Below are 19,630 nucleotides of genomic sequence, written 5' to 3'. Positions count from 1 at the left end.
GTTGGGAGAGGTCACCCTGTTGTACGGATGAGAGAGCTGGGGCCCACAAAAAAAAGTCAAAGGCAAGCCACTGGGGCAATAAGCAGGCTTCCTAACTGGAGTCCTCCTCTGCCAGTGGCGGTTGGGGGGTCACAGTCATACACAGCCAGGGTTCCATAGAGAAGAGGGTTGGTAGAGCGGACATGGCTCCAGGCCCAAGAGAGCTGGGCTCTGATCTTACCTGGGCAGCCAGTCGTTGAATAACGTTGAGTAACTGTTACGCCCAGTTCTCGGCGCCCCCAGTGACCACCAAGGAGAACCAAACACGTATGCAAAGGCAAGGAGCTTTATTTCGGGCTTAAGCTCGGACTCTTGACTTCACCAATGCAGTGGATCCGTACAAGAGCCCCGCGCGGCAGGGGGGCAGGTTTTTTACAGGGATTTGAACAAAGAAGTAGGGGAACGGTTCCATGATTGGTAGATTTAAGCAGTAACTGCACTTATATTTTTCTGATAGGCTTAGGATGCTGGGGGGCAGAGCTGGCGGGCAGGGAGTAGGGGGATTCCAAGCAGATTAGGTAACCTTTATTGTGACTGCCTATGTGTGTTTGAAGAACTTAAGCAACTTGTCTTATGACTATAAAAATGTATGGCATAAGCAGTTTGTGATCTTTTTTCCACTAACTGTTAAATTCTTACTTAAACCTTGCCGGGAAACAGAAACTTAGGCCTGCTGGTGACTCTCAAGACTGTCATGGTGTCCCTCTGGTTCCGGAGTCTTTCAGTAACCATGGGGTGGGAGAGGTGTTCGGAGCAATGTTTGAAGATAGTAACAGTGAAAAGAAAAATGTGTGCATTGGGCTGGGGAGGTGGCTCAGCGGTTAAGGCGCTTGCCCGCGAAGCCTAAGGTCCCATGTTCAACTCCCCAGATCCCACGTAAGCCGGACACATAAGGCGAGGCAAGCTCAAGGTCACACGTGCCCACTAGGTGGCGCAAGTGTCTGAGTTTGCAGTGGCTGGAGGCCCTGGCGTGCCGATTCTATCTAACACACACACACATACACAAAAAAAAGGGGGGGTGCTGGAGAGATGGCTTAGCAGTTAAGCGCTCGCCTGTGAAGCCTATGGACCTCGGTTCCCCAGGTCCCACGTTAGCCAGATGCACAAGGGGCCACATGTGTCTGGAATTCGTTTGCAGTGGCTGGAGGCCCTGGCGCGCCCATTCTCTCTCTGTCTCTCTATCTGTCTTTCTCTCTGTGTCTGTCGCTCTCAAATAAATAAATTTTTAAAAATGAACAAAAAATATTTAAAAAAAACAAACAAACATGTTTTTAATGTGTGCATTAAATTGTCAGAGCTGGGGCAGCCGGGCATGGTGGCGCACGCCTTTAATCCCAGCACTCAGGAGGCAGAGGTAGGAGGATCACCGTGAGTTCGAGGCCACCATGAGTCTGAATAGAGGCTCGTGGTTGGAAGCGTCAAGTGTTCGGGATGGGTTGGTCCAAATGGATCCTGGAGGGCAGGGAGACGTACTGACCTGCAGAGCCTGGTGGACCGTCCCAGAGTCAGGAAAAGCACACGGCTGGGAGGCGGTTTATGCCTCTCCTCCACCAGCTAGCAAGCAACAAAGGGTCGAGTGGAACGGTGAGCGGAGGCCCCGGGCGGAGCAGTTTAGGCTTTCCTAGCGCTTTGGGGGGGGTGCATTCGGCACAAGGGCCACTGGAGGCAAGCAGGTGGTAGCTGGGCCCCTGTTTATTCCCCCAGGATTTCCTTGTGGCTCTGAAACGGGGACAGACCCCGCGTAGGGACCTCCCAGAAACCCATCTGCAAAGGGCTGGCCTTGGACTAGGTCCAGCAGAAGTGAGGCTTACATCGTGACCCACCCAGGGCCGTTTGAAGGGTTCCTCGCCCGTGGTCTCAGTGACCCTCGCCCACAACCGCGTCTTCTGCCGTCTCTCCGTCTCCTCTTCCCACAGCCCAAACCTCCCCAGAGTGTGGGTCGCTCCCTGGCCCTCTTCCCAACGCCATTCTCAGCTCCTCCCTTGCCATGGTCCTTGTGGGTGCATTTGCTGGCACTTCTGCCCGGTCCCCGCCCTCAGTGGCTTGCCTTCCCATCTGCTCAGTGACATCTGGCTGTGCCGTCATGGCTCTCAAGGAAGGTGGTGGTCCACATGGTTAACCACTCTGCTGTCTGCTTTAGCAGGGCCGTTCCTTTTATTTTTGTTGCTAATCACAATAGGACCTGGCATTGTTAATAGATGAGTTGCTTTTGTTAGGGAACGCATTAATACAGTGCAGCTTATCGTTTTAAGATCACGGTATATGCCATTAGACTCCACTCACTCACTCAATCAGGATCCAAGATTGGCTCCTCGTGGTACAAAGAGAGGGGTGCAATGAAGAATTCAGGAACCAGATGGACGCCTTGACAGGCTTCAGAGTCCTCAGTAGGCCTAAGTTTCTGTTTCCCGGCAAGGTCTAAGTTTTTGTTTTCTGCTAAGTGTGGGTTTAACAGTTACTGGAAACCGATGATGCCATACATTCCTGTAGTCATAGATAAGCTCAATTCCCCTAGCCCCAGCCTGCCAACTTTGCCCGCCAAAGTCCTAAGCCAATCAGAAGAGTACACTGTTTAAATTAACCAATCACGTACCATCCCCTTCTTCTATCTTCAGATCCCTATAAAAACCCTGCCCTCCCGCTACTTGGGGCTCTTGTATGGATCCATTGCGTTGGTGAAGTCAAGAGACGGAGCTTAAGTCCGAAATAAAGCTCCTTGGCCTTGCAAAAAAGAGAGAGGGGCTGGAGAGATGGCATAGCAGTTAAGCGCTTGCCTGTGAAGCCTAAGGACCCCGGTTCGAGGCTCGGTTCCCCAGGTCCCATGTTAGCCAGATGCACAAGGGGGTGCACGCGTCTGGAGTTCGTTTGCAGAGGCTGGACGCCCTGACGTGCCCATTCTCTCTTTCCCTCTATCTGTCTTTCTCTCTGTGTCTGTCACTCTCAAATAAATAAATTAATTAATTAAAAATATATATTTAAAAAAAAAAGAGGGGGGGTGATGGATAAGTGATTGCATGGGTGCTGGCGTGGCTGGCTTCCACAACCTCCACCCTTGGGACCAGTTGTCATCACTCCTGGGACATCTCACGCACAGTCCCCGGTGTGGGCTGCCTCAGCCCGTGGTTCCCCACAGTGACAGCTCGGCAGTGATTTTGTTGTTTTTTCCACGGGCTCCGGGGAATCGAACCTGAGTCCTTTAGACTTGGCAGGCAGGCTCCTTAACTGTTGAGCCATCCCTCCAGCCCCGCTGTGTTTTATAATAACGTGTGTCTCCCACATGGGCTTCCGTGCTCCTGGAGGGCAGAACCTGTGTCTGGCTTCTCTCGACCCCTTGGTTCACCCAGCTCGGGCTGGAGCTGGTCCATTCAAATGAATGGCACCAAGCTAGCAATTACCAGGTATGCAGAATGCAGAACTTCCCAGGGTTGGGCATTGGGGGGGCAGACACAGATTCCCAGAAGCAAGGGCGTAAGCCAGGTGCACCAGAGCCAGGTAACCTCTGCCCACAGTGTTTTCCAGCACCACCCTCCCCCCAAACTTGTTAACATCTACTGTGCCTTTAAAGGTGGCAAAGGCCCAAGCCGGGCATGGTGGCACACGCCTTTATTAATCCCAGAGCTCAGGAGGCAGAGGTAGGAGGATCACTGTGAGTTCGAGGCCACCTTGAGACTACATAGTGAATTCCAGGTCAGCCTGGGCCAGAGTGAGACGCTACCTAAAAAAAAAAAGAAAAGAAAAGAAACAAACTCAGAGCACCGTGCCTGGAGCCAGGCACTAATGCCCTGCACCGTGCCCCAGCATGCCCGAAGCCGTGCCAGCGTAGATGAAGGGAGACTGGTAGGAGCTTTGGCTGGCCAGTCTTGGGAGCCGGACTTTGACGGCTAGGCTGGAGAGTCAAAAAGAGAGATTGGGAACATCTCTCGCTGAGTGATCGGCAGCAACCAAGGCTGGAAACTGCCTGGCCGGCTCGTCTAGACCGTGGGGTGGGCGCAGAGAGAAGCGGGCAGCTGAGGTGGGCGGAGGCCGGGGGGGGGATCCTTTAAGCAGGTGGATGCAAGGAGGCCATTGGAGGGCCAGCCAGTCTGTCGTTGGACCACAAGGAGCATCCGGTATTCCATGTCTATTCCAGGCAGCTACGTGACGATGAGGTCAGAAGAGGGGCATGCAGGAGGAGTTAGGTGTGATCTGGGAAGGGGCTATAGGGATGGACAGCTGAGGCCACACACACAGGAGGACGGTCAGGGTGGGCACAGGCCCCATATTGCTGCTTCCTTGGCTTGCACCGTCATTCCTTCCTTCCTGGCTACACATTTGCCCTGACAGAAATATAACGCTTGCCCAGTGTTCATGACACCCCCCCCCCACACTGCCCTTAGCACGAGCCTCCTTAGCTAAACGGCCACAGGATGAGCCCAGGGCCACTTCAGTGTACAGGTGAGGTCACGGCTCTCACGGCGGCTTAACACGGTGTCGCGAGCACTCTCAAAGATGATTGGTTGAGAGGATTCCGCCCACGAAGGTCAATGATACTCAGACACTGGCGTACTCGCAAAGGAGTTTACTGGGATGAAAGTCACACACAAGCAAGTCCAAACTATCACAACTAATATTATAGCTAACATAATATCTAACCAAATTATATTCATCACTACTAACACAAGAATATTTCTAACGAGTCTAACATGTATACAACCTGATATCGCGAGACTTGGGACGCAGTATCGCGAGACTCGGTCTCAACGCGAGACTCGGTCTGCGAGATTTCTGACGTTTTACCACCTGGTGGCGCGGGGTCCGTGCTCCGACTTTTCTCTCTGTTCGCGGTGTTTCAAGGCGAGTCTCGGTCGTTCGGACAGCGTGTCGGGCAGATGAATTCGGATCGGTGATGCGTCTCGCGGAGGTCTCAGTCCGTCATAGTCAGTCATAGTGTCGGGAGGACTGGGACAACCGCTGCTGAGCAGCTGGGGTTTTTGTATTTTCCACTACTTATCTAGGGTTCCACACACACCTTCTGCTAATCTCTTACTATGTCATTGTACTCAGCTTACTCTTAGTTTTTTTTTTTTAATTTTATTTATTTATTTGAGAGCGACAGACACAGAGAGAAAGACAGATAGAGGGAGAGAGAGAGAATGGGCGCGCCAGGGCTTCCAGCCTCTGCAAACGAACTCCAGACGTGTGCACCCCCTCGTGCATCTGGCTAACGTGGGACCTGGGGAACCGAGCCTCGAACCGGGGTCCTTAGGCTTCACAGGCAAGCTCTTAACCGCTAAGCCATCTCTCCAGCCCATACTCTTAGTTTTTTGCTTACAAAGTTTGACTTTGCATTTTTACTCTCACACACAAAGAAAAACAAACTTATTTATCTAAACTGTCCCTGGACCATATGCTGGTCCTTACATGCTCATAACACACGGGAGACTGAGGCACCTTGCCATTCAAGGGTCTCCCACTGTGGATCCTCCTATCGGCCACGGAGTCAGATTTGGGTAACCCCCCCCCCAAAGCCTCCCTGGGACGGAGCCCCGCGCCCCCAGTCCAGGTTTTTTTAGGCCTCACACCTTCCAAGTCCCTTTGCTCAGACATGACCTTGGCCAGGCGCTCCCGATCCAGGGAACACATCAGCCCGTGGGTGTATAGAGTTTGGGAGGGGGCTCCTTTTCACCTCATCTAGCTCCAACGGCCCATTTCCAAGTCGGGGCACTTTTTCTTTTTTTTCTGGTTCCTAAGCACTGCCCCTCCCCACGCTGCCTAACCCCTGGGGAGCTGAGCAGTCGCTCTTAGAGGTTTGGGCAAGGACAGGCAGGTCTGGGGGTGGTGTTTTCTTAGAAGCAGGTCGAGTCCCTCGGGACTGAGGGCACCACCCCACCCCCCCTCACCTTCACCAACCTCTCCTGCAGTTTGAAGGCTGCAGCAAAGCCTTCTCGCGGCTGGAAAACCTCAAGATCCACCTGCGGAGCCACACGGGCGAAAAGCCATACTTGTGCCAACACCCAGGGTGCCAAAAGGCCTTCAGCAACTCCAGTGATCGCGCCAAGCACCAGCGCACCCACCTGGACACGGTAGGTAGACCTAATTAGGGGAGCTCTGTGAAGGGGAGAGGGGGAAAGGGATGTAGTCGGGGCAGAGCCCCTTACTGTGCCCTCTGGGCTTTGTGACCACGGGGGTCCGGGGGAGGGGGTTAGTCTCTCTGGTCCCCCGCTGGGTAAATAGGTGTTTGTTTGTTCATTTGTTTTTCCATCATCTCCCAGTCGTGACAAATAGAATTCTGCACGTGGCCAAATGTCCCTGGAGAGGAGGAGGGGCCCCACCCTGAACAAGAGAGCCTCAGTTGGGAATCCCTGGATTTGGCCCCTGGGTTCTTCGGGTGGCCTGGTGGGAAAGCGGTTCCTCTCTACCCTTGGGTGTCCTCCAGGCAGACCAGCCACACCCACACTGACCAGGCCACTCACTGCTGCTTTTCCTACCTGCTGTCCAAGGACGGAACACAGTCAGTTCGGGGGCAGCCTTTATCCTCTAAGGCCCAGGTTCCTGCCATGGAAGCCCGGCTTCCTGGTGCTAATGTCTCTTTGGACTCATCAGGTACTGGAGGCCAGCAGCTCCATCCCACGTGGCTCTGTGCTGAACACGGGGACCTCAGTAGTTAACACAACACTTCTTTTAAAAAAAAAATTATTTATTTATATACTTATCTATTTATTTGCGAGAGGCAGACAGAGAGAATGGGCACGCCAGGGCCTCCAGCCGCTGCAGACGAGCTCCACACGCCTGCACCACCTTGTGCATCTGGTTTATGTGGGTCCTGGGGGAAGCGAACCCGGGTCCTTTGGCTTTGCAGGGCCACTAAGGCATCCCTCCGGCCCTTTCTGTTTTGTTTTGTTTTGTTGAGGTAGGGTCTCGTTGTAGCCCAGGCTGATCTGGAATTAACTCTGTAGTCTCAGGATGGCCTTGAACTCACAGCAATCCTCCTACCTCTGCCTCCCGAGTGCTGGGATTAAAGGTGTGCGCCACCACGCCTGGATCCTTTTTTGTTTGTTTGGTTGGTTTTTGCCTACAATCTTGAGGGGAAGCTCCATGATGGCAGGGGAAAGCATGGCATGAGTGGACATCACCTCTGCCACAGCAGGTGGAAAGCAGGACCAGGCGAGTGTGCCAAACTATAGCCAGGGATCGGGGGGGGGGGTGAGGGGCTTCGTATAACATCCTTAAGCCTGCCCCCAACAGCACACCTCTTCCGGCAAGGTCCCGCCTCCCAAATTGCCACCAGCTAAGGACCAAGCATTCAGAACCCATGAGTTTCTGGGCGGCACCTGATTCAAACCGTCACACCTGGCCTGATCACAGATGAGGAAACAGGTCCAAAAGAGGCACCTGGTGTGGTGGCGCACGCCTGTCATCCCAGCACTGGGGAGGCAGAGGTAGGAGGAGCACCGTGAGTTCGAGGCCAGCCTGAGACTATTAAGGCGTATACGCCTGCGAAGCCTAAGGACCCAGGTTCGATTCCCCAGGGTCCCATGTAAGCCAGATGCACAAGGGGGTTGCACGCGTCTGGAGTTCGTTTGCAGTGGCTGGAGGCCCTGGCGCGCCCATTCTCACTCTCTCTCCCTCTCTCTGTTTCGAATAAATAAATAAACTAGATAAATAAATTTAAAAAAGACACAGTTCTTTCATCTCAGCCCTTTATTTCACAGCTTGGAAAACTGACTCATAGAAGGGGGTGGGGGTCGGGCGGGGGTTGGGGGGGTTGGGGGTGCAAGTCACAGAGGACTTAGCGGGGTCACGCCAGGCCTGAGCTGTCCTCTGATCCCCCTCAGGTTAGGTAGGGGCTGGAACCTCTGTTTCACCAAGCCACTCAAAACGTGTCGCTTTTCAATGGCATTCAAGTGGCAGAGGTGGGCTGCATCCTGGGCTCACCTGCAGCCCACTGTGGTTTGCTAGAAAGGGTGGGGGATGAACTGTGGACAGGGTGGCAAGGCGCAGTCTCATCCCTTATGCGATCCCCACTCCTCTTCCCTCTCGGTCTTCCTCGAGATTCCCCCTCCCAAAATAGGTAGACCCCCCCCCCCCAAAAAAAAAAGGTTGCACTCAGATCGGAAGTAAGATGTGGCTGGCTCTAGCGAGTCCTTTGCTAGCCCTCGGCTCCCTTGCGTTGGCCCCTGAGCGATACAGTTTTGGTGCCCCAGGACCCCTGGTAATGTCTCTCTCAGGGGCCCAAAGGGGATCCCCGACCGCGTCACAGGGCCACTGACCTTCTCCCCACTTCCCAGGCCTGGTGCACACAGCTCTGCAGTTTCTCTGGGCGCCTACCCATTCCTCCTAGCCTCATTGCATTTCCTGGACCCAGGCCTCTGGCCATACTTGGTATGTGATCCGAGCTCCAAGGGCTAGGTTAGCTCAGGCCCAGAGGAGCCCTTAGGGTTATCCCAGGCCTGCATCTACCCAGCCCCACCTGCATAAACAAACACGGGCTGCCTTGCTTGGGTGCTGTCCAAAGCCCCTAGCCCTCAGAGGTTCAGTGGGTCAGGCCTCACATCAGCAGTGCCTCATTTTCCAGACGGTCCCCCCCCACACACCAAGCCAGGTTGCCACCTGTTCCTGCCACCAGAAAACACAGCTCCTTCTTGCATGGGCACGTTTCTCTAAGCAGACTGGTTGAGGATCCGGCCCGGACTCTTTGTTGGTACTTCTACCCGGTCCCAGAGCTCAGGAAAGCCACCTTCCCTCCCTGAATCTTTCTCTGTTAGAAGGCCTAAGAACACGGGGTGAGGGGGGAGGGATGTTTTAACAAGCCTTTCTTTCCGTTGAGTTACTCATAGATACAGTGCCAGGCAAATCCTGCTATATCAGTGTGAGGCTTGGTGGGCATGGGTCCCAGTGTGTTTGTTTGTTTGTTTATTTATTTATTTGAGAGCGACAGACACAGAGAGAAAGACAGATAGAGGGGGAGAGAGAGAATGGGCGCGCCAGGGCGTCCAGCCTCTGCAAACGAACTCCAGACGCATGCGCCCCCTTGTGCATCTGGCTAACGTGGGACCTGGGGAACCGAGCCTCGAACCAGGGTCCTTAGGCTTCACAGGCAAGCGCTTAACCGCTAAGCCATCTCTCCAGCCCCCAGTGTGGTCTTGAGTAAGTCACCTTTCTGCTGTGGCCTTGTTTCCCCATCAGCAGGACTGGGCTGGTGTCTCTACCGAACACTTCGCTGGATCGTTGCAGGACACGGGTTTTTGATCTCTTCCTTCACAAAGGGGAAACAGTTCTTGTTGAGGCAGTGTGGGACTGGGGTGGCGGGGGGGGGGTGACCATGGGTGGCCATTGTTTATCATAGTGATTCACTATGTTCGCTGAAATGAATCTAGCCTTGGAGCCTATAGGGGAGGACTCCAGGCCTAGGGTTTGGCTGCTGGTTTGGGACAGCTACAGAGTTTCCTGAGGGCTTTGAGAGAGCTGGTCCCAAGGAATGTTCTGTGCACGTCAAGCCGTGGAAAAACAAACACAGAGATGGGCCCGTTTCTGGGCCAATGTGCTCATGACATGGGGAGCTCTGTTTGTTTGCTTTTTTTGACAAAAGCGTGTGGATTTGTATCAGAATCCCCAGGGGACGGCGGCTGGGTCCAACTCGGAGACCTTGCAGGGCCCATGGGATGGTAGTTCAGGGTTAGGGCCAGGGCCCGTGGGAGAAGGGCCACGTGTGTGTGTGTGTGTGTGCGCGCGCGCGCATGTGTGTGTGTGTTGGGGTCAAGGTCTCGTGAGAAGGCGGGGGCCCATGTGCATTGCAAGACACGCATGTGTAGGGCTCACATGCCGGGAAGGGCAGTGGGCAGTCTGAGGTCAGCCTCCCACTCCTGCCTCTAGTCCATTTCTCACCTCTCTCTCTCTCTCTCTCTCTTTTCTTCTCTCCTCTGTTCTTTAACCTGGAAATACCTCCGTGGCAGCTCCAAGGTAGGATCGCCTCTTTCTGATTCTCCTGTTAAGGCCCCCTGGTCACCTCTCTCTTGGCCTCCCTGCCTCTGGCAGCGACAGAGTTGCCTAAAGGTTTGCGGCCAGCTCCCCATGGTGTATGGGATTAGACATGGCCTCTTGGACTTACTCTGAGAGGTGTCTTTCCCTACAGTACCAAGAAGACAGTCTCCAGGGCTCTGAGCCATTTTGATGTGTTCAAAAAAAAGGGAGGGGGGTAACCTTGAACTTCATGACTCAGTCCCCAGCTGGAGACCCCAAAGCAGGGTCCGTGGTAGCTCTTGGGGAGCGGAGAATACAGGTGTAGCCTTGAGTCCCTCCTGGGTCTTCTGAAAGCCTGAGCTGGGTCAGAAGGGTTCCGTCACTGGGCACACCCGTGCAGAGGACAGAATCTGACCCAAGATGAGAGAGGAAGTGATGAGAATTGGGCTGGAGAGAGACAAGGGGCGCCAATCAGAGGGGTGCGGGGCAAAGACAGGCAGTGTCAGGCCAGCGATGTAGCTTCTGCACACCAGGAGTCATGGAAAGGTACACAGGCTGCTCTGTGAGAGAAGTCCCCCAGTATGTATAGGAAAAGGATAAGGGCCTCGGTTTGGGGGGGGGGGCGAGGTACAGCTGAGGCAGAAGCCAGTGGATGTCTTGACCATCTCCCCTAGACCCCTGGCCTATGGTCTGAGATCAACTCCCTTCCAGTCTCTCACACTGCTAGGAGGAGACCCTTAGTTTCTGTGGCCTAGAGTGTCACCTGAAATTACCTGTCAGGCATGATCAGTCCCTAGGGTTAGCAGCTTGTCCCATATTCTTGCCCCACTCCCTGTTTCTCTGTAGCCATGTGATAAGGGCACCTTTTCTCACTGCCAGTGTCGTCTGGGGAAAATATATATATATATATATATAATGTATATGTATATGTATATGTATATGTATGTATGTATAAAAGACTCAGTCAATCCCCCTTTTGCAGAGGGGTGCAGACCAAGGACACAAAGCCTCTTTTCTTTTTCACCGCACACCAGCTCCCTCCCCATCACCTGTAGCCCGTGTCCCCCTGGCCCCACAAATCCTCCCCACAACAGGTCCCACGGGGGAGACCGGGGGGGGGGGGAGACCGTGGCCCTTACAAGCCAATGCTCACTTCCCCAACCCCCCCTTACAGAAGCCGTATGCCTGTCAGATCCCCGGATGCTCCAAGCGCTACACGGACCCCAGCTCGCTCCGCAAACACGTGAAGGCCCACTCAGCCAAAGAGCAGCAGGTGCGTAGGAAGGTAAGACAGCTGGTCACCTCTCCAGATGTGTCCCGGTCACCTGCCCAGCACCTACCTGCACGGCACTCATTTATCCTCCACGAACCTGTGAGTGCCACTGTTCATCCGTCTCCCAGCTAGTCCTGGAGTACATCTGTTTTTTGTTTGTTTTTCTTTATTTCTTTTATTTATTTTTTTTATTTTAGAGAGAGGTCACGCCAAGGCCTCAGGCAACTGCGGTCGAACTCCAGACGCTTGCGCCACCTAGTGGGCACGTGCGACCTTGCGCTTGCCTCGCCTCTGTGCGTCTGGCTCACGTGGGATCTGGAGGGTCCAACACGGGGCCCTTAGGCTTCGCAGGCAGCCCAAGAGCCTTGACTGCTAGGCCCATCAAGCGTCCACCCACCCACAGACTGCCCCGCCACATTCTTCTCCCTCCATCAGCCCCCTCCTGGGCTGGCATCATGGGTGGGTACAAAACAAAGGCTAAGATGTCCACTTCCCAATGGTAAAAGAGGGGCATCAGAAGGAGGCTTATTAACATGGTGATGCAGGGGGGTGGGGCGAAAGTAGCCTGAGTCACAGGGAAGAGACTGTGGCCAATCTTCAGAGGAACCATAGTGTCACGGGGCATAGGGGCCCAGGAAAGTCCTAGGTTCATTTCTAACTTCAGTCAAAGAATTCAGGACTGTAGAGATGGCTTAGCGGTTAAACGCTTGCCTGGGAAGCCTAAGGACCCCGGTTCGAGGCTCGACTCCCCAGGACCCACGTTAGCCAGATGCACAAGGGGGCGCACGCGTCTGGGGCTCGTTTGCAGCGGCTGGAGGCCCTGGAGCGCCCATTCTCTCTCCCTCTGTCTGTCGCTCTCAAATAAATAAATAAAAATAAACAAAAAAAAATTAAAAAAAAGAAGACCAAGAAGGAAGATTATTAAATTATTATATTTATTGAGGCCAGTACAGAGCGAAAGAAAGGCACCCGCCTGGCTAGAGATCTCACGTGGAGGGCTTGGGAAAACCGTGGAAAGTAAAGAGAAAAGAAAGTTCAAGGCATTCCTGCCATGTGGGGAGTCAGAGGGGATAGAAAAGATCCCTTGTGGAGAGTAAGGGCCCGGCGGGGGGGGGGGGGGGGGCTCCCGGGCTAGAAAGGGAAAAAACCCATCCACAGCTGTAAGGTCCCAAGTGTTCAGAGAACCCCTCTCCCCTCTTGCAAAGGTATTTATAACCTTACAGTGGTGGGCTGTCTTCCAGCTCAGGTGAACCAAAGCGCCAGCTGGTTGGTTAGGTCTAGAGGCTGTTTCAGGAAGAGATTAGCTCTGGCACCAAGTTCCCAGCTGAACTTGACCAATCACAGTGTTTAAATCCTATGAAAAACCTTCCTCCCAAGAGGGGTCCTGGTTGTTTGTGGAAAAACAGGTCTAGGGAACTAAGCAAAAGGTGTTAAGAAGTCAGATCATCTTTGATTTCTAGCAAGTGCTTGCCTGGGAAGCCCTTTTTCACCTTCAGGGGTCTAGTCACCCTAACTGTAACACCCCCCGCCCACCAATAGAATCCAGGAAAGGGGCTGGAGAGATGGATTAGCAGTTAAGGCATTGGCCTGTGAAGCCTATGGACCCAGGTTCGATTCCCCAGGACCCACATGAGCCAGACGCACAAGGTGGCGCATACGTCTGGAGTTTGTTTGCAGTGGCTGGAGGCCCTGGCGTGCCCATCCTCTTTCTCTTTTTCTCTCTCTCTCTCTCTCTCTCTCTCTCTCAAATAAATAAAATTTTTAAATGTTAAAAAAAAAGAAAAGAAAAGAATCCAGGAGAGGTCACCAGGAGCCATAGCAGATAGTGGTTAGGGATGCGCACGGCTCACCACTGCCAACTTGGTGGTCCGTGAGCCTCTGTGTTTCCACATTTCTCAACTGTAGGGCTGTTTGAGGGGTGCTAGTGAGCCTTCCGTGAAAAAATATCCCTTGTGCCAGGACTACACCTGGCACAGATTTCCAAGCTCAAAACAGAAGGAGGTGTGTGTGCTGGCATTCTTGACACAGGAGTAGGCATGGCCAGAGAGCTCAGGGAAAAAGAAAAGAAAAGAAATGTCTCTGGGACGTGACTGACTAGTGACAAGTAGGGACTGGACCCCAGTCCTGGTGGGACCAGGGCGCACTCACCTGTCTGTGTCTGAACAGCCACCATGGTGTTAGGCTGGGGCCCTGCGGGACCGTGGCACCGAGGCATCTTGAACGCCAGAGGTGCGTGTGTCCCTGGGGTTGATCAGGGCAGAATTGCCGGCAGGGAGGGCGTCACCGAGAGCAAAGGGGGTGTGGGTGTTGGAAACAGCCTGGGATGGAATGACAGGGAACAAGGGAGAGGCCAGGCTGGGTAAGGAAATGCAGGTTCAGATTTGAAGGGCAGGACGGACCTGAAAAGAAAACAATGCTACTAGAGGAAGCCAGTGGTGGATGGGACCACTGAGGTACCCCTGGGCTGTGCAGTGAGAAGGGCAGACAAGAATCTTATACCCTAACCGGGGCGTGGTGACGCACGCCTTTCATCCCAGCACTCGGGAGGCAGAGGTGGCAGGATCGCCATGAGTTCGAGGCCACCCCGAGACTGCATAGTGAATTCCAGGTCAGCTCTGAGCTAGAGCGAGAAGAGTCTTGTTCCCTGAGGTACCCCCAGACTCCAAGGAGGAGCAATGTATATATATATATATATATTCAGTCTCTTTTCTTTTTGGTTTTTCGAGGTACGTAGGGTCTCACTCTAGCCCATGCTGACCTGGAATTCACTCAGGTGGCCTTTAACTCAAGGCAATCCTCCTACCTCTGCCTCCCGAGTGCTGGGATTAAAAAGGCGTGTGCCACCACGCCCGGCTGATTAGGTCCATTTTCGAGATGTGGGGACTGAGGCTCAGAGAGTTAAGAAAGCAGTCCGGGAGAGACAAGAGAGCCTGGGTTCCTCTCTGAAGCCCGAGAGACAGGTCAGGTTTCCGTAGCCTGGAGACTGGAGGTGCCAGGGACGCCGCTGTCCCCAGAGGACCAGTGCCCCGAGGACCGGAATCTTAACCTTGGTTTTCCCAGGCCCAAACTTGGCTCATGTTTAGAACCCCTCCTTACCCACCACCCCCGCCCCCCGGGGACCTAAACCCAACGACTACGCTATAAACCTCCCCGGCATAAGCATCCATTAGAGAGCCCATCGGGGGAATGATGGATCTTTCAGAGTAAAGCGACCCTTGTATCATGACAAGTCCTTGGCAGCCCTGTTGGGTTTTGGAGCAAATTAGAAATGCTTTTCTTCCTTAATTCTCCTCTTCTGCTGTTCCTAATCCAATCGACATTGTGGTCTGCAAGAACATGCCTCAGCCCTCTCTTGCCAGAAAGTTCATTTACATGGAAAACAGCTGTGGGTCAGGCAGCGCTGAGAGCCAAACTGGAGGCTGGTATTGCCTGCCCTAGCCCGGTCAGCCCTCAGCCTGGGAGGGTGGAGAACCCCTTGAGGCTGACTCAGTTTCCCTAGGCATGTGGGACAAGATTCTGGTCTTGTTTGTTTGTTTATTCATTTATTTTTGGTTTTCCGAGGTAGGGTCTCACTCTAGCCCAGGCTGACCTGGAATTCACTTGTGTAGTCTTATCAGGGTGGCCTTGAACTCACGGCCATCTCCCCTACCTCTGCCTCCCGAGAGTGCTGGGTTTAAAGGCGTGCGCCGCCACGTCCAGCTGCGGTCTCCTTTTGTCCCAGGTAAAGGAAGCGTTTGGACAAGGCAGTGTACAGCTGCAGACATCTGCCTCCTTGTTGCCCAGTGCCCCGAGGCCCCATTGCTGGCTCTGCTTTGGCTCCATCTGGAGAAGTAGAGATGTTCCAAGGTGCTTGTTCCCAAACTCTGTTGGTCAAAAAAAAAAAACAAAGCCTGGCTGGGGTTCCTGGGAACTCCCTGCCTCCAGTCTGAGCTCGCTGTTAACCAGATACCTGAGGGCCATTCTATGGCAAGATCATATCCATGAGCTGGACCTCAGCCCCATTCACAGCGCTTTACAAAGCCTGATATTTGTTGTTTTTTTTTAACCCTTTGATTTGCAGCCAAGCTTGGCCTGTAGGGACAGAGGTAGGTAGTTACTGCTATAGATTACATCTAGGCAAGACTAAGAGATGTTAGATGTTAGATGTCTCAGTGTCATGCAGACAGTAAGAGGTGGCATGGAACGGGAATTCAGGTCCAAGCCCTCGATCCTTTCCGGTAACCCCTTGTAGCAATAGGCCAAGGGAGGAGGGGGCAGAGGCTGCAGGCCTGTCCCACCGTCAAGGCTACCCAGGTGCCCAACAACGGCACTTGGCCAATCTTGAGCTGATAATACATACACTTCTACAACTGCTTCTAGCCGGCAACTAGGCACCCCTGGGGGTTGGGTGGGGACCCTAAGAAGAAGACCCTTCCCGAGCTACATAGGGACCCCAGATCCAGCTCCCTCCCTCCTTCCCTACCTCAGTGGACCAAGGACCAAGACTTGCCGGCTATTGGGGCTGTTGTTTCTCAGGAGCCAAGTCTAGAAAGATCTTCCCCATGTCGGATGTCACGCTGGCATCTGTTTCTCAGAGGGTCCTCACAGTGCCCGTGGTTAGCCCACTTCTTGCCTCGCCCGCTGCCCTGTCCTTGAGGGCCAGGGAAGCGGTCTTGCGCTCACACCTCCTGGCTCTCTGCTCCCCAGCTGCACCCCGGCACTGATGCTGAGGCCGTCGTCCTGTCTGACTGTCTGCCGCTGCACCAGCTCCACGCGTCCTCGGCGGCGCCGGCCACCTGCAGCGAGAAGGACAGCCACCGCCTGGGTCAGGAGCTGCTCCCCGGTATGTTGTTGGGGAGACCCTCCCTCTGCCGGGCACACTGATGGTTTGTGGACCCAGGATCTTAGGGGCGAGACTTGTTGCGGGCGCACCTGCTCCTCTGGACTTGATGGCTTCTGTCTTCCTCCTCCAAGGTGTGACAAGTTCACACCTTGTCAGCCCCCCTTCCTTCCCTTCCCTAAGGTGCCTTGCGCCCCGCCTTCAAGACCCTTCCTCCTTATCCCCTCCTCCGGGAATCTTCCCGTGGGCTGTCACAGTTTCACTTTGGTCTCCCTCGCCACACTGTGACTCAGAGCTCCATTGGGACAAACCACAGTCATCACCGATATTCACCAGGACCCAGTACAGGGCATGCGTGGCCCCTGTCTGGAACACTGAAGAGAGTCTGTGCCCCCTGTGTTTTTAAGAATCCAGGCTGGGGCCAGAGAGATGGCTTAGCGGTTAAGGCGCTTGCCTGCGAAGCCTAAGGACGCATGTTCGACTCTCCAGATCCCACGTAAGCCAGACTCACAGAGGCGAGGCAGACTCAAGGTCACGCATGCCCACTAGGTGGTGCAAGCGTCTGGAGTTCAATTTCAGAGGCCGAGGCCCTGGCATGCCAATTCCCTTTCTCTCTAAAATAAAATAAAAATAAAAAAGATGGCTGGAGAGATGGCTTAGTAGTTAAAGCCTTTGCCTGCAAAGCCAAAGGATCCCAGTTCAATGCTCCAAGACCCATGTAAGCCAGATGTACAAGGGGGCGCATGCATCTGGAGTTCATTTGTGGTGGCTGGAGGTCCTGGTGTGCCCATTCTCTCTCTCTCTCTCAAATAAATAAAATAAAAATAAAGTTATATATATGTATATATAAAAGAATACAGGCTAGGGGGCTGGAGAGATGGTTTAGTGGTTAATGTGTTTGCCTGCAAAGCCCAAGGACCCAGGTTCAATTCCCCAGGACCCACATAAGCCAGGTGCACAAGGTGGCGCATGCATCTGGAGTTCGTTTGCAGTGGTTGGAGGCCCTGGGGTGCCCATTCTTTCCTTTTTTAAAAATATTTTTTTGTTCATTTTTATTTATTTATTTGAGAGTGACAGAGAGAGAGGCAGATAGAGAGACAGAGAGGATGGGCGCGCCAGGGCTTCCAGCCACTGCAAAGGAACTCCAGACGCGTGTGCCCCCTTGTGCATCTGGCTAATGTGGGTCCTGGGGAATCGAGCATTGAACCGGGGTCCTTAGGCTTCACAGGCAAGCGCTTAACCACTAAGCCATCTCTCCAGCCCATGGTGTGCCCATTCTTTCTATCCATCCCCCCCCCAGTACATAAATAAGCAAAAATAAGATATTATCCATATAAAGAATCCAGGCTGTTCGTCATGGCGCATCTGCCACATCACCCACAAGGGGGCACATGCTCCATCCCAGGCCCCAGTCAGCTCCTATCTTCTCCTTCAGAGGAGAGAACTAACGGTCTGAAAAGGCTGGATGGCTCAGCCCCAACCACATCCTCCTCACTGCCAAGTTCTGCGGTCCAGCGTGGGGATTCCTTGGACCTAACTACGCAGGCTCTTGGGGCCAACACTCGGAACCGCCGGTCCAGCTGAGGTGTCCTGTGTGTCCATCTGGGCAGCAGCTGCTGGCCACGGAGCACGCTGAGTCACAGAAGGAATTCTGGTCTTGCAGCTTGGGGATGAGGCCCAGATGAAGGCAGTGTGGCTTTTAGGCTCAGCTGACAGACCTTGTGTTCCCCCAAGGAAGCCACAGCCTCAAAACCGAGCGCTCGATCTGGGCGTGGTGGCGCACGCCTTTTATCCCAGCACTCAGGAGGCAGAGGTAGGAGGATCGCCGTGAGTTCGAGGCCAGCCTGAGACTACATAGTGAATTTCAGGTCAGCCTGGACTGCAGTAAGACCCTACCTTGAAAAACTGAAAAAAAACAAAACAAAACAGAGAGCTTGGCCATTTTTCAGGTTTTCTTTCTTTTTTTTAATATTTTTTATTCTTTTATTTATTTGAGAGTGACAGAGAGAGAGAGAGAGAGAGAGAGAGGGGGGGGGGGGGAGAATGAGCATGCCAGGGCCTCCAGCCACTGCAAACAAACTCCAGATGCGTGCACCCCCTGGTGCATCTGGCTAACCTGGATCCTGGGGAACCGAACCTCGAATCCAGGTCCTTAGGCTTCACAGGCAAGCGCTTAACAGCCAAGCCATCTCCAGGTTTTCTTAAATCACTCCAACATAAAACATTTTTTTAAATTTATTTATGATAGAAAGAAAGGTGGTCTCCAAACACTACAGTCAAACTCCAGACACACACATCACCTTGTGCGTCTGGCTTACATGGGTTCTGGGGCTTTGAACCTGGATCCTTAGGTTTCGCAGGCAGGGGCCTTAACTACTATTATAAAGCCATCTCCTTAGCTCTCTTTTTTAAAAATTATTTTTATTTTATAATTTGAATCTTTCTCCTTAACATCGAAGTGGCAGCAAATTTTGAAACGTCTGCCAGAGCCCTCAGTGGACGGCCTTGGGAAGAGTCCCCAGGCCTCTTGGGTGAGTGCACCCCAAAGTGAGGTGGTAGGAGGTGGGGTTGCACCTGCCCCCCTCCAACAAGGGGTCTTAACTCTGACAACGGCAGTGGAAAGGACGGCAAGGATAGGCTGGCCCCGGGATGAGGATACCCCAAGTTCCGGCCCCATGACCCAGTCCCGCTGCTGGGGTCCTGAGCCAAGGACTCCAGGTGCCTGCGGGGGTTCACGTCCTACAGCCCCACATGCCCCTTTGGGAAGACTCATCACCAGGCCACAAGGTCTGACTCCAGGCCCTGCAGAAGCAAGTCCGGATCAGGAGCCCGTCATCATGTATCAGACACCATGTCCTCTGTCCCCAAGCGCAAAGAAGTGACTGAGTGAGGGCAGCAGGCAAGACATCTGAGCCGTGGTCAGGGACAGACGTCAGGGCTGCAGTTTAGGTGCCTGTGGCTAATGATTGATGACGCTGCTTTACAGCCTGGAGTGGCGCGTGTTGGGGGAAGTCCACAGGCTTTGTCCCCAATCCCTTGGCCCCTCGATCTTGGGATTTTATTTTTATTTTGTTTTATTTATTTTAGAGAGAGAGAGAGAGAATGAATTGGTGCACCAGGGCCTCAGCCATTGCAACCGAACTCCAGACGCTTGCGCCACCTAGTGGGCGTGTGTGACCTTACGCCTGCCTCACCTCTGTGTGGCTGTCTTACGTGGGATCTGGAGAGTCAAATGTGGGTCCTTAGGCTTCACAGGCAAGCGCCTTAACCACTAAGCCATCTCTCCAGCCCTACTTTTTTTTAAAGAGAATGTTGTGATTGGCTTAGGCCAATTGGGGCTTCTTTATTTTGTTGTGTTGTGTTGTGTTGTGTTGTGTTGTGTTGTGTTGTGTTGTGTTGTGTTGTGTTGTATTGTGTTGTATTGTATTGTATTTTAGAGGGAGAGGTGCAGAATTGGCACGCCAGGACCTCAGGCATTGCAGTCAAACTCCAGACGCTTGCGCCACCTAGTGGGCACGTGCAACCTTGCGCTTGCCTCACCTCTATGCGTCTGGCTTACA

At 53.5% G+C, this 19,630-nt stretch overlaps 1 protein-coding gene across 5 annotated transcripts in view; it reads left to right on the top strand.

The window, feature by feature from the left end:
- Positions 1 to 19,630, top strand: part of Glis1 (GLIS family zinc finger 1) — a 242,967-nt gene that overhangs the window by 209,117 nt on the left and 14,220 nt on the right. For 2 of the 5 annotated variants that reach the window (XM_004671335.2, XM_045139269.1), the window contains exons 5-7: positions 5,940 to 6,101; positions 11,153 to 11,263; positions 15,938 to 16,073. In XM_004671335.2, coding sequence (XP_004671392.2) covers positions 5,940 to 6,101; positions 11,153 to 11,263; positions 15,938 to 16,073 — 409 coding nt within the window. The remainder of the gene's footprint in view (positions 1 to 5,939; positions 6,102 to 11,152; positions 11,264 to 15,937; positions 16,074 to 19,630) is intronic. The other 3 variants (XM_045139270.1, XM_045139273.1, XM_045139272.1) reach the window with 3 other exon arrangements.

This window comes from Jaculus jaculus, chromosome 21, assembly GCF_020740685.1.
Source record: "Jaculus jaculus isolate mJacJac1 chromosome 21, mJacJac1.mat.Y.cur, whole genome shotgun sequence".
Taxonomy (NCBI): domain Eukaryota; kingdom Metazoa; phylum Chordata; class Mammalia; order Rodentia; family Dipodidae; genus Jaculus; species Jaculus jaculus.
This window is presented reverse-complemented; position numbering and strand designations above follow the sequence as displayed.